We start from the raw sequence: 14718 nt of genomic DNA, 5'->3' as shown, positions 1-14718 counted from the left end.
AGAGAGAGAGAGAGCGACAGAGAGGGGGGGGGGTCTGTGACAGCGCTCAGGATCACAGCGTCTGCAGCTGTGATGTGCAATGACTGGCAGGCCGTGGCGCTCCTGCAGTGCTTGTCTGGAGGCTGGTAAACACTGCCTGAGTGTTCACACTGAGGAGAGGGGTGCACAAACCTGCACTAAAACCCATCCGGAATGCAGAGAGAGACGCAACACTAAATCTGCCCATCCCCCTGACATCCGCTCTGCTACCACTTAAAGAGGGCTCTGCTGTACCTTGCTACCCCTCAGAGAGGGCACTGCCGCACCCTGCTACCCCCTAGAGAGGGCACGACTGCATTTACATTACATTTACATTTTTTTTTTCATTTGGCAGGCGCTTTTATCTGAAGCGACTTACAAGCGAGGCAGGGTACAACACAACACCACTGCTCATGCTAGCAATCGCGGGCTGCCCAGCGAATTCCGTTTTCTTTAAAATGTTTATTTCAGACACAGCTGATGAGACAGAGTCTCCATCTGTTTTCCCACAGTGCGCCGTAAATTCAGCTCTACTTTCCAAACACTGCTGGGAAGCCTCGAGGCATGAATCAATAGTAAAAGAGACACTTCTGAAGCTGCCATGAAGGATTCAGCAGACCACTGTGCAAAAGCCCATGCAATGATACTGTACGTCAAATATAAAAAACAACAGAAACACAGAAGACTTGACACAAAATAAATCCTAGCTCCACATGGGCCGCCGCACCAGGGCAGAGGCGCCCCGATCCCTCCCAGAGCACGGGTGAGGTCTGTGTGGGTAATGATGAGGAGGACGAAAGGCTAAATCTGGCACCCCGCTCTTAGGACTTGTGCCAAGTGTCACCTGCAAGGACAGGGCTGGAACAGGCCTCCCGCCCGACGCCGCCAGTAGATGGGCCGCAGTACACCTGAATGCCAATGAGCCGTCTACACACAGAGCTATTATGCACTGCCAGGACTGATGTGCTGGGGGGGTGGGGGCAGCCAAACTGAACAACACTGCCCTCTAGTGGCTGCCACATATCAACTGCAGCTGCAGCCAGTCGGAGCCTGACGGTCCTGGGCACAGGGCATTTTGATCATCGGCACTTAGCCGTTTTATCTCAGTTACTGCTTTAATATACGCATTTTTTTTTTCATCCTGTTCTCCTCAGCCAGACAGACAAGCTTTGCGGAGGGCCTTTTCGTACTTGTCCTGTCTCTCCGGCTCAGCCCTCTTCATGCCTCCGTGTTCCTTCATAACTTATTTAACGCCCCAGCTGCAGAAAGACATCTCCCACACATCAGTCCCTGGCTCCATCTCACATACAGACATGCGAAGGAACGGGAGAAGTCAGAATATGTAGGGAGTGTTAACATTTTCGGACATTTTTGGCGTAAGACAACGTGAATAAGAATTTAAAAGGAGAAACGTCTCTGCGATAAAAAAGCACACACGGGGTTAGTGGTGTGTGACCTAGATAAACTAGAGGAGCAACAATGAACTGCGAGCTGTAGTTTCCACAATTCTCTGCCCTGCTAAACTCCAGATACAAAAGACAAAATATGACAGTAGCCTACCGATCATAATACTTAAAAGCCTCTGCACCTTCGAACTGACCCCAACGACTCGGTACAGCCCCAGGTCATTGATACCTGCAAGAGGACAAAAAAATATTTACACAATCACATGCGCAGTTAAGGCTTAACAGAAACACATGGTAATTCAAATGGTAGGTTCTACTTGAACACTGTGTCTGCTTACAAAAAAAAGTTTTCTTATAAAAGGTTGCTGAGAACAGACCTCTCTGCAGCTTTTGTCTTTTAAAGGTTTATTGCTGCACTGTAGGTGAACTGATGCCATTTTTAAATGCAGTTTTGGCTTCAGATTTTAATGACTTATTTAACGAGGGCCTTGACAAGTTGTTCCTGGCAGCACGTCTGACAATCAGAGTGAATGCCACTCCTGCCCCCTAGTGCTGAACAAAATGTATCACACCATGTGTGTTTACCTTGTGCTTGCTTGCAACATGGGGAATGGGAAATTTTGAACAGAAACATGTCAATAAAAGATCTCCTAGAGTGCTGAGGGATTCAGTACATCCATACTAATGAACATTCTGCGTTTATTTGGTTTGACCTTGCACAACTTTGTATTTTCTGCAGAGTTTTGTTCCGATACATGTTTGCCATGACTGCTTGCTCAAGTCCAAAGAGAGGTATGCAAAACAATCAATCACAGCCACTACCGTATCTCTCAATCACAGAAAGAATCCTAGCTCCTCTAATATTACCTCTTGTTTCTATGGCGCCGATGCAGTTCTTTACAAAGGAAAATCCAACTTCATCCAGCTGTGCGTCAACTGTAAAACACAAAATAATGTGTTTTAGTTATATTATTATTACATTTTTCATTATTACATTTTCAGAAACCATATCACTGTATTTTATATATTTTATATGTGCATGTGTGTGTACTACAGCTAATATTGCCTTACAGACACTGCTATGAATGCAGGCTTTGTTACTAAACACTGTCATAATGGGTGCAATGTCCCATGCCAGTGTAAGTGAATGGATCCTGGGGGGAGGGGCCCTGATACCACAGGTAACCTAGATGCCAGCACACGAATCTCTATTAGAGTGTCACATTTAATACTTCACTCAGATTTCAATAGCCTTTGTAAAACAAAGGTTGCATTTCATTAGTAAAATAATAAGGTAACTGTTATAAATCATTTGAATTGTAGCCTTTTTTGCTCATGAACAACCTTCAAAAACAATAAAGGTGTTGATACTCACTTCCTCTTTCCTTTGAGTAAGTCCTACCAAAATAATTTATCTGTTCAAAACAAGAAAACAACACTAATTACGACATAAATCACATTCAGTGTCCCTCATGTATAAATGTCTCCCTATATTCAATGAAAACAGATTACCCTTAAATATCAGATTATGGAGTGTAACTGTGCTGTTGCTACAACAATAACGAAACAACGACTTGCAATCAGATATGGTTCCGTAAAACTGCTGGAGAGGCTGTCTCTGTGAGATGGCGATTACAGCGAGTTGGATGAATGTGAAGTCATTCTTCTCAGGGCTTGAGGCAGCTGAACTGTTTCTGGTTTTGAGTGGTGGTAAGGTACGGGGGTGGGGGGGGGGGGGGGGTTTAGGAGCTGGAGCCGTCTGAAGTCCCTCCTATTGGACGAGGCCTGCTCCCTGTGAACGTTTACAGCTTTCATCCCCATAGGGTTAGCCAAGTCCCCCTTCCCACGCATCTCTGGACACTTACTGGCTCCTTCCCACCCATGGCCTGCATCCAGAATTTGCGGTCATCTTCTGAGAGGGCCTGGACAGTGAGGACTACGCCTGGCCTAGAGGCAGAACAGCAGCGCAAAGTTACTCAGTGCTTCACTCACTACTCACCAAGCGCTGCGTGACATCACTTGAATGCCTTCTGGTAGCTTTCCATAGTTAGACAGCCAAGAAATCACACTCCATACCACCCCCCCCCCCCTCACACACACACCACACCCCAGTCTCTAACAAGCCTCACTTCACCAATGATTTTCCCCTCTGTGAGCGGCCATATTACTGCCTCATTCCAGCGCAAACAGGGTGCCAAGACGCACCCCGAGACAGGAAGTGGAGGTGGAGTGGCACCCTGACATTCAGCCGAGAGCTGGCCAGCCATCCGTGCCAGGGGTCATGCTGTACCAGCACTGCTCAGAACCTCTCATATTAAACACCTTTTTCTTTCTCCTGTCAGCTTCTGCTCAATCACATGACATGTCACAAACTTATTGCCACTGCTCTTAACCTGCATATTACTAAAGGTAATGTCTGCTATGCATTTTGACAGTGTAAAATACTGTATATTAAAATATTCATTATTACAATAACAACAAAAATTACTGATAAAAGGAATTTACTGTACTGTTTCACGTTACCTTAAGCAGTGTATAAACCTGTAGTTAACAGAACATGAGTGAGACACTTTGATTGCTTTATCAAACAGAAATACGTTTGGAAGGGGTCATTAACCTTAGAGAAGGAATTCCATAAATTCTAAATTATAATGGCTGAATTGAATTGAACAGTCTTAGAACTGAGACAATTTCCCTTCAAACAGGCAATTATTTTAACTGCAAACTCCCAAGGTAAACACATGGATATGCAGACAGAATTCAGAAGAGCAGGACCGCAGGAAGAGGTCTCACCGGTCAGTTATCTCTATGTCTAAGCAGAACCTCCGGTCGAAGACGTCAGTGTTCTTCCAGGAGCAGGACTTGAGGATGACAGAGTCAGTTTCCCCCTGGGGAGAGACAGAGGGCTCAGAGCCTGATTAGACAGCAGGAGGTGGCGAACTGGCAAAACAACCCAGCGCTTCAGGCACTCACACCGCAACCAACAACTCTGCCACGGCCAGAACGTAGGAGAGAAGCAGAGATCGGCGCTTTGACCAAAGTACCTTACAATCATTCCCCTCCTTAACTACAGGCTGTAATGATCATTGTGCCTGGCCCCAGAGCATGGGCCACAGTGTAAGGTGTATCCTCATAACTGTAAACCAGGCTGTAATGATCATTGTGCCTGGCCCCAGAGCATGGGCCACAGTGTAAGGTGTATCCTCATAACTGTAAACCAGGCTGTAATGATCATTGTGCCTGGCCCCAGAGCATGGGCCACAGTGTAAGGTGTATCCTCATAACTGTAAACCAGGCTGTAATGATCATTGTGCCTGGCCCCAGAGCATGGGCCACAGTGTAAGGTGTATCCTCATAACTGTAAACCAGGCTGTAATGATCATTGTGCCTGGCCCCAGAGCATGGGCCACAGTGTAAGGTGTATCCTCATAACTGTAAACCCTTACACACATCTGAGTAGGTATAAAAACACACGCTCACCAGAGCGAAACTCCCAAGTATAGGGAATACTGATCTCACTGAAGAAAACCACCACAACACACTGCTGTGCTGATATGAATTAACACCATACTCGCATATTTCACAGTCCTCACACCCACGACTTACAATCTTGCCCCCAGATCTGTGGTCGAATGTCACCATATGCAGTAACTTCTGCTCTTTGACATATGTGCAGTACCGCTTCACCCAGCTGGAGCCAAATGGGGGAGGGCCTGCGGAGAGAAACATCAGTATTTACTCGCCCCGATACAAAATGCGTAACTTTATCCGCAGCCACAGGTAAAGATATCATCTGTCCTTCTGCAGGAGGCAAAAATGATAAGAAAGGTACTGCAGTCCTGCCATGTGTGTAACTGTGTAATGTGGACATACAGGTAACCCTCAATGCTGATGTCGTACAGGTGTATGTGAGATTCTTGCGTTTCTCCTGGATGTACAGGTAACCCTCAATGCTGACGTTGTACAGGTGTGGATGTGATTCTTATGTTTCTCCTGGACGTACAGGTAACCCTCACTGCTGACGCTGTACAGGTGTGTGTGTGATTCTTACGTTTCTCCTGGACGTACAGGTAACCCTCACTGCTGACGTTGTACAGGTGTGTGTGAGATTCTTACGTTTCTCCTGGACATACAGGTAACCCTCGATACTAATAGGGCTGGTTTGTCTGTGCTCCTGTGGGCATTCCTTAATCTTCCTCATCAGTTCCTCCACCTCCGACCTGGTACCCTCAAAACGATTCCTTGTCTGCGAGTAAATAAAGCAAAAAAATCCCCCCTCACCATCTGGTACCTCACAGGTTAAACACCATATATGAGGGCTGGAAACAGCCATATCCTCTTCTGTCTTATCATCACTGTTAATACACATACTGCTTTTTAAGTCCAAAAATCACAACTTAAGAAACCTTCTTGTTACAGATAACAAACATGTACAGGCAACACTGGTACTGTATATGGAAATATATCTGGAACAACTGTGATGGCATATTTTTATCCTTTATGGTACAATGCACGAGATACAATCGCATTACACATTTGTGAGGTAACGTTTAGTGAAAACTTTGCGAGTAACCATGCTTCACAATACCCAGCAACTACACAACTTACAAATACTTTGAATTGGTCATGTTTTTCATGTTCCAGAAAAGGCATGAGAAATTCAGGGGTGAATGTCTGAGCTTTACAGCTACACCTTCAGCGGGAATAAATGCCCATCCCTGTTTAAGTGCAAGCTCACATTCTGAATGTTGATCTGCAAGGCCCTCTTGTAATGGTCAAAGTCCTTTGCCAGCTCAAACCCCTGGTGATAGAAGGTGAAAACGGTCTGAAAGAAGGCCAGCATCTGAGAGGGAGACAGAGATATAGAGAGAAGAGAATGTGGTTTTAAATTCTTTGCATGCCTGACCTATCTATGTTGAGTTTGCTACAAGGAAATAAATAAAATGAAAGATGTAACATGTCAGTGCAGGGCACAAACTTCTAAAGAAACTCACAGATCAAATTTAAGTGATAGCATACTGTAAATTTACGAGCTCCACAAACATCTTGGCTTTGTTAACAAAACAGCACTACTCTAGAACTCCGGCACAGGTTCTAGAACTGCAGAGCGTGTTAACTATCTGATGATCACTGTACGAACTGTTATTATATAAAGAATTATTCTCTTTAGGCAATGAGGGTAAATGCAATTACTGAGTAATATCAAGTGAAAATCCTCACCAAAAATACTTTAAACTATGGCTATTAAAAAGTTCCAGCAACAAACAGGTTATAGCACTTTTTCAAAGGATGTCAAGGGCTGTCCTACAATTAATTACCAACGGTCTGCCTTCACCTCTACCAATTTCCTTTAGCATTCACATCTCATTAGAACTTCAATTAATGTCTGAACTTCTGGAAGAGCTCAGGAAGCATCTTAGGCTGAAAGCTTAAGGGCAGGCTGCACGCATAAATCATTAGTCAGCCTGACTTTTGAACGCTTTCTTTGCCCAACCAAACACTTTCGCCCGCTTTTGTACCTTCAGCGACTTGTTTACTTCGGGTTTTAGATGTGTCACACCGACAAAGCTTGCATTCTTTGAGAAACCACTAGCAGGATCCCTTCGGTCAAAATACTCTCCAAACCACCTATGGGAGTGCTCTGGGTCCGATTTCACTGGGGATCAGATTCTAGCCTGAACTCTGCAATGGGCCATCCTGTCCTGTAAGCAGATTCCCACCATATTTTACATGGTGTCCAGGCTGACAGAGGCTGTCATGGCAGAAGCTGTGGGAAAATATACTCCTTTGCCGACACTTGTCGGTCAGCATATTTTGTTGAAGATGGCACGAATGAGCAGCTGCACCAGTACTGCACTTATTCTGGACATCTTTAAGGAGGTGTCTGACATCTCTCACCTGTGATCATCACCACGGACACTTAGAGGAGTCTGTATGGTCTCTAGAGGACTGTAGCGCACGACTGTAGTCTGGAGCTGCTCCACTGCATTTGTGGCACATTAGACAATGTGTGTGGAGAAATAATAGATCTCGACAATATCCGATTTGTTGCTTTGGATTTGAGTGCAAAGAAGGCCTTAAATAACCCTCGGTGATGTTAAATTAATTGGTGAGAAAGGTTCACCATTAACCTTTCACACTTCAGTTATTTTCTTCAAATACAGACAACAAATTTCAGCCATGTTGTCTGCACGACTGACAGGTCAGCATGCGTGCCATCCCCATAGCGACGTGTCAGGGTACTCACAGGCTCCACGCACTCAAACTTCTTCCTCTCCTGGATCTCCTGCAGCTTGCAGACGTATTCCAGGGACTCCTCCTGAAAGTGCTGCCTCATCCCCTCCACCTGCTGATCCGCCTGGAGGACGGAGGGAGAGACAGGAACGCGAATCTCAAAATAACGCCCCAGAACGTGCTTCAGTGGGGTCAGGCTGATACAGGCCGGTCCCACAGCACAGGACAAAGCGTAAGGACTAGTGAGCGGGACTTACAAAACCACTTCCATTAAAAGAACTCTGGCACAGCCTCTGGCAGTGGAGGCTGCTACACATGTGTACCCTATACTTAAAGCTTTTTGACCTGAGCTGCCAACTTTGTAAGTCTATACAGAGATCTGCGCAGGCAGACAATCTGGAGATTCCAGGATAGCAGGTTAACATCACCTGTCAGTTTGTTGTCAGTGAGGTAGTCGCCATTTGACAAGGAGGGCGCTGGGGTTGTGAGTTGGCCAGGGCTGTCATTTCCACTGAGTCACACAGAGAACCTTCAGTACCAAACTGCAGAACAAAGGGAGCCTGCTAGGGGCTCTGGACTGTTGTAAACAGTGTAATGGTATGCGCTGCCAGGGCGACGCCTACAGACCTTATTCAACAGCGTGACAGTGAGAATAATAGAACATACTACACTCAGGATTTATTCTATGTGTGGTTTTACGTATGGTAACAAATTTTCCAAATTCCAACACACAGAGGAGGAATTATCCAGAAGTTTTCTTTCTGCCAAGTAGTTCTTTTGGGCTGTTAAACGTACTGACATTTCTATACATGCGATTGCTGCCTGAAATCAAGGTAGCTCAGTCGAACTGCCCGGAAACCATAGGGCGGCACGTTTCAGAACAGTGTGTTCTACGTAGCGGAGTCTGCGAATGGAAACAAACACCGCAGAAGGCGCTGAGAAAACGAGGGCGGAAAGAGACGGAGCAGTGACGCCGCGAGGGCCCCGCGGCGCTTCCTCTGGTTAGCCCGAGCACATGACGCGCGGGAGTCTTCGCTCAAAGGTCGCCCGCTCTCAAGGCTGGCCTGTGAAATCTGCAGGCGCTCCCGCTGCTGAGCAACAGAGGCAGGCCGACCCTGCCGGCAAGCAGCCTTTCACACAGCCACTTCTGTGTGGGAAAACCATGGGCCACAGCCTACCTTCTCTTTACAAAACAAGTCCACTGAGGACAAAGCTTACATTATATTAAATTACATTACATTACTGTCATTTAGCAGACACTCTTTTTCAGAGTGACTTTCATAGGTTACAATTTCATCCATTTATACAGCTGGGCACTTACTGAGGCAATTGTGGGTTAAGTACCTTGCCCAAGGGTACAACAGCAGCATCCCACTGGGGAATTGAACCAGCGACCTTTTGGTTTCGAGTCCTGCTCCTTACCACTACTCCACACTACTGCCCACTGCTGCCCTAAGCTACTCTCATCAGCCTTTCCTCTGAGCTCTCCAGTGCGTTCACGTGGAGTACAGAACAGTCAAAATTGTTTTTGCAGGGCTGTTTAAGAATGTCTTTTGAAACCGCTGTGCTTAGCGCACTCTCTTAGGTAAACCAGGCTTCACGCGATAAGTGAAGGCCGTATTTGAAAAAAAGGACGGTGTCTGTTGCAGGACAGGGCAGGGTGAATTGGGAAGACTTTGTCGGGGGGAGGAGGGATGCCAGCAGTTCCAATTAGTTATCACATACCTGACCTTTGTAGCGGTACAAAAACATTGCCATGCCGTTCCATTTCCAGAGTGCTGGCAGAGAAGCAGGAACGACGGGTCTCTGACGTTCTCATTCTAGACATGCAGTCACAGCTAAAAACACTGGCGCTCTGTTCCTGGCTACCGCTAATGACCGTTTTCCACCGAGCGCGGATTTCTCCACCCATGCAATTACTTCACACTTAGTTATTTGTAAACACTCGGTAAAAGCCATTCCATTGGGAGAGTACCTGTGAGTGCTGGTCTTTCTTCTTCGCCGACAGAGTCAGGAGCTTCTCCAGAGAGCTGTAGTACTTCTCTGTTTCCTTCTCATACTTCTTTCTTTCCTCCTGTAATAGGAGATGTAAGAATTCCCATTTCAGGCTAAAGGCGTGTCACTGGCACAGTGACAGAACATGAGCAATCCCTCAATATGAGCAAGGTTGTTTCTTCTGCATGTTAATCTCAGAAGCTAGTCACCAATAGATCATTCGAATGAACAAAGAGTCAAGGTATTTCATGGTACAGGCTGTCTGTACAATGAAACCATTTATCATTATACATATAAAGTACCAGTCAAAAGTTTGGACGCAACTTTTATTCTTTGTTCTTACCATTTTACACATTTTAGGAGTAGGAAATACATCAAAACTATGAAATAACACATTTCATACTGGAACGACGCAGTGAGCAATGTGTTAAACAAATCTTACATATATCTTGTATTTTAAATTTTTCAAAGTAGCCAAAAAGTATTTTTAGTCTTTTGGGGGGAAAGAATTTCATACATAAGCATCATCATCACTATTTATATTTCTCTAAGAAAGAAAACTCAAGCATTTAAGCATGTCTTCATATCAAAATGTCTTTGAATGCATGTTACCCATTATCTTAATCAGGTGTGTTCAAACTTTTGACTAGTTCTGTATATTAAGTTCTGAGTTATCTGACCATGCCTCACATAATCATTTCAGGTTGGACGGTGGCTGTGAGGGGTGTCTGTACCTTCGCCGAGCCCAGCTGCTCCTTCCGAAATTTCTCCAGCGGTTTCAGCAGCGTTTCTGTGATGTTCCGCATCTGGGGAGAGAAAAAGCACTTACTGCCGTGCAGCATTGTGACCTCCTCGCAATGTGAACACCGCCTCCTGCTGGTTCCCCTCAGTATGACAGCACGCCAGCCCAACAGTGTTCCCAGCAATGCCAGGCGACTTCACTTTAAACCTCCCTCAATCTCCATTTACGGTAGCTTTCATCCATGACAGAATTTTAGGATTTACATCTGACACTTTGTGAGAATTAGCAAGCATGACAGATGTTTTGGAGTTGTTGGACGAGTTCTATAAAAAAAGAAGCCACAAATGCAACATTTAAACAATGATGATTGATGGCATTTCCGTAATGAGCGCAATTACCATGTCTGTATATATATGTGTTAATGCTCAGGACAGAGCAGCGGTAACCACTCAAGGAATGAAAGTTAATCTACTGTGACCCTCTCAAGAAATACAATAACGTTACTCTCTGCACTAAAAGGATCCAAATGATTGAATTAAGACAGGGTAATTCTGTCTGGTCACATGTTAGTTTTGAACCTTTATTAAGCAGTTATTTTCCCAGTCATCACCCAGGCTATGTTTATGTCTCTGTTCAACTCTTTCACAACCACAGGACTTTTATGGCTTTAATCCCCCCCATCCCCCACCCATCCCCACTGTCAACCACACTTTCTCCTGTGTCTACATCTACATATTTCACACTTGCTCACCCTGTGACAGTATAATGCTCTATTACTCACTCTTTCTGTTCCCTCTCCCTCCCCACCCCCAACATCTCCTTCTCACTTCCCTCTCCCCTCTATTTCTCTCTATCTCCTCTCTCCCTCTCTTCCCCTACTCTACCTACTCTTCCACCCCCACCTCTCCCTCTCTCTCCCCCCTTTCCCTGACACTCCTCTCTCCCCCCTTTCCCTGACACTCCTCTCTCCCTTCTCTCTCCTCTCTCCCTTCTCTCCCTCCCTTCTCTCTCCCTCTCTCTCTCCCTCGCTCCCTCTCTCTCTCTCTCCCTCTCTCTCTCCCTTCTATCTCACTTCTTTCTCCCTCTCTTTCTCCCTCCCTCTCGCCCTCTCTCTCCCTTCTCTCTCTCCCTCTTTCTCTCCCTTCTCCCTCCCTCTCTCCCTCTCTCTCTCTCCCTCTCTCTCTCTCCCTCTCTCTGCGAGACCCGTCCTGCCCGCCCATTCCACCTCCCCGGGCTGCAGGGCCATGACGCCAGCGCTCAGCATTCCAATCGGGCGGGTCTCTGCCTGGCCTTGGAGCAAAACAACTCCGCAGCTCCCTCTCTGCGCCGCGTGTGCAGTCCTGGGCTTCCCCACCAGCTGAGGGAGTGTCACCCCAACACTAACACAGCAGGCCGCACACCTCTGCAATCAAGTGCTACTGCGAGCTATTCAAATGCACTCACCTGTGCACCTAGAGTAACGCACTGTAGCCAACAGCTGCTGCTGCAAACTGTAATGCCAGATATGTATTACCACATCTGTATTTGGTGATGACAATGATATTGATGATGATTTACATAATAATCATCTTGGTTATTGCTGTTATTATGCTTATTGCTATTACTGTAATCGTCATGCTCATTGTTAACACTTCCGTTCTTGGTCATAGTACTAATGTTCATGTGCGTTCACTGAGATGTGTCCTTATCAGGACTGAGGAATGTAAATGCTGACACTACCTCATTCCCCCTCAACTCACATGACCTGAGGGGCAGTCATACTTTCAGCATAATGGCATGACGGAGAACAACAGCCAGCGTTTGTGTGAGAAGCTCAGGCCAACGAGCCGGAGAAACGCAACCGGAGGACTCTTGTTTCAGAAGCGGGGGTGATGCGAATGGTAAGGTTCCTTTTTCTTTCCAGACAGCCGCAAACTCAATCAGGCTTCATGACTGAACACGGCCTATTGCGTAACAGTTACGAGAGTCCCCTGTCACATTTGGCAGGGCTGTGTCCGCCAGCGGCCGGGAGCACGTGGGGCAGACAACGTGGCGGGAATGGCGTCCACCTGCTCTTCATATCATCACTGCTCACCCTGTCACCGTCAGGCTTCTCCAGTATGTTATGATCCTTATAAGAGGGTGACTCTTGTGGAGTGACTCTAAGTGGAGTATTGTGTAGTCACTCCAGCGGTGTCAGATCGTTTTACGAGAATGACGCTTTTATCGGTTACTCTTGTCAGCAGGTCACTCTACACCTAACAGTTCTGGCTCCGGTATCTGCACTGGTGCCAAAAGACTGTGTTTGATAGGATTCCCCACTCACAGCTCTATGAGGAACCTGGGTACATGTACAGACACGCCTGACTGAAAACTGAATATAGCAGAGCTCATTGCTGGGCCGTGCTGCACATGTGCTCGTGTGTCTGAGGGAACCGGCTCGGAGATGCCACACCGCTGCTGGGGGTGTCTGGGGTGCAGTGTGGTGCAGAGGTTGAGGACCAGGGCTCGAAACCCATAGGTTAGATTCCCCAGTGTGGCGCTGTTGTTGTAACCCTTGGCAAGGTACCTAACGTGAACTGCTGAACAGCTGATAGTTGGTATGGACAACACATACAAATGTAAGCTATGCAAGTTCTTCTGAGCAAAATGTAATAAGCTGCAAACCCTATACAAGACCATTAGTATCTCAGCAAGGAAGCAAGGTAGATATTAAATGTATTCCAACAATCACAAATATGCAACAGCTTCAGGAGAATGTATTTGAATCAACGTGCAGTGACGCTAGTTATTCATGTTAAATATATGTTTGAGATGAATGAGTACAAATTCTAGGACACACGACACCCACACCTTCCAATACCATGCCAACTTCCAAAACTTTTCCCCCTACAAAACTGTAAGTTAAAACTACTTTTGCACACTAAAACAACATCACTTTTAAAATAATTTAAGTGCTTGATTTTTAACAGAAAGAAAGATGAACTTCCAAAAAGTGCCACTAAATATTCTAATGCCCTTCCAGTGCTTCTGTCATGCACACTCACCATCAGTTCTCTTTGGTCTTCTAAGTTCTTCAGGAAAGAGGCAAATTCCTGCAACGATTCATCTGAAATGCATAAACCATCAATGTAGAAAGCTTTTCGAAAAGATCAAACTGTTAAAAACAGGAGATGCACCACCATTTGACAGTTTAGATCTTGATGATTTACAAGAGAAGGGTGGGTAATTCAACAATAAAATACTACAGTGCGTACTCATATCATTTCAGGTCATGAGATACAGAGGGGGAAGAACAAACTTCAGCACAATGGAAAATACAAAATCAAAAATATGTGCAGGCATAGGAGCAGGTATGTCAAAAATGACAATGAAATGGCAGTTGTGTTGCCAAGGTACAGGGTACAGGGTGTTAAACACGTATATCCTCACCTATGCATTTCTCATCATCGGTCTTGGCATCTCCGATGTACTCAAACTGAAACTCTCCGAGGCACTGCGCAAACTTCCGCTGGGCCATCCCCAGCTCTGAAAGACAGAGAGAGAGGTAAGCGCACAGGTGAAAGGTCGAGGCTGCTGTGCTTCCATCGCCAGTGTGTAGATATACAGACACGCAGGTGCTTCAGTTTCCCTTTACCTTCTAACCCTGAGGTTGAGCGCCCTGCTACACTGCTGCTGCATATCAAAAGGCATTTCCCTTGCAAAAAAAAGTATTGCTGTTTTTACTAGCAGTAAACTAGTACAGCTAGTAGTGCTATTACTAAAAGTAGTACTCTACGTTACCATACAGGATCAATTCTAGCAAAGTACTTGCTGGCAGAGAGTGCTGCAGAATTAGGAGAGGGGTCAATGCACCCCTATCCCGCCAAGTAAGGGAAATTTCACAGTCACCACCGGCAGTCAACACGTCAGACGGAGTCTGAAAGTATCCTTTTCATATCCTGTGCATTGTACCCGTCACTGTTTTCCTAACATGTAAAAGAAAAACTTAACAAGGACCTACATGATTATCAAAGTATCAAGCTACATTAAGGCTAACCCATTTTCTGATTTTGTCTTTGACTCTGAGCAAGATTTACAATCCAGTGCTATCTTAACATGGCGCTGTTTAACCTAATCCTTTATGCAATCTTTGTTTTCTTGTTTCCACCATTGTAAAAATGCTCTTGTACAGCACAATTTGTGTCTTCCCTAGGTAATTTACTCCGCACTTTAATTAAAATTTTCATGACATTTTAGCAACTTACTTCACTGTAGGTACTGTGTGCACCCTCCTGTGCAAGGGCCAGTACATTACGCCACACAGCCTGGCATGCTAAGCATATTTTTAGTTAAGGCTGCGGT

General features: G+C 45.7%; 1 protein-coding gene across 1 annotated transcript in view; it reads right to left on the bottom strand.

The window, feature by feature from the left end:
* arhgap10 (Rho GTPase activating protein 10) overlaps positions 1–14718 on the bottom strand; it is a 51427-nt gene that overhangs the window by 25849 nt on the left and 10860 nt on the right. The window contains exons 2-14 of the mRNA XM_036551156.1: positions 13807–13902; positions 13422–13483; positions 10388–10459; positions 9634–9732; positions 7672–7782; positions 6163–6267; positions 5541–5670; positions 5031–5137; positions 4218–4312; positions 3290–3371; positions 2800–2839; positions 2292–2360; positions 1579–1653 (exon numbers count right to left, since the gene is read on the bottom strand). Coding sequence (XP_036407049.1) covers positions 1579–1653; positions 2292–2360; positions 2800–2839; positions 3290–3371; positions 4218–4312; positions 5031–5137; positions 5541–5670; positions 6163–6267; positions 7672–7782; positions 9634–9732; positions 10388–10459; positions 13422–13483; positions 13807–13902 — 1143 coding nt within the window. The remainder of the gene's footprint in view (positions 1–1578; positions 1654–2291; positions 2361–2799; positions 2840–3289; positions 3372–4217; positions 4313–5030; positions 5138–5540; positions 5671–6162; positions 6268–7671; positions 7783–9633; positions 9733–10387; positions 10460–13421; positions 13484–13806; positions 13903–14718) is intronic.

This window comes from Megalops cyprinoides, chromosome 18 (genome assembly GCF_013368585.1).
Source record: "Megalops cyprinoides isolate fMegCyp1 chromosome 18, fMegCyp1.pri, whole genome shotgun sequence".
Classification (NCBI taxonomy): Eukaryota; Metazoa; Chordata; class Actinopteri; order Elopiformes; family Megalopidae; genus Megalops; species Megalops cyprinoides.
The sequence above is the reverse complement of the archived record's forward strand: the minus strand, read 5'-3'. Positions and strand labels throughout refer to the sequence as shown.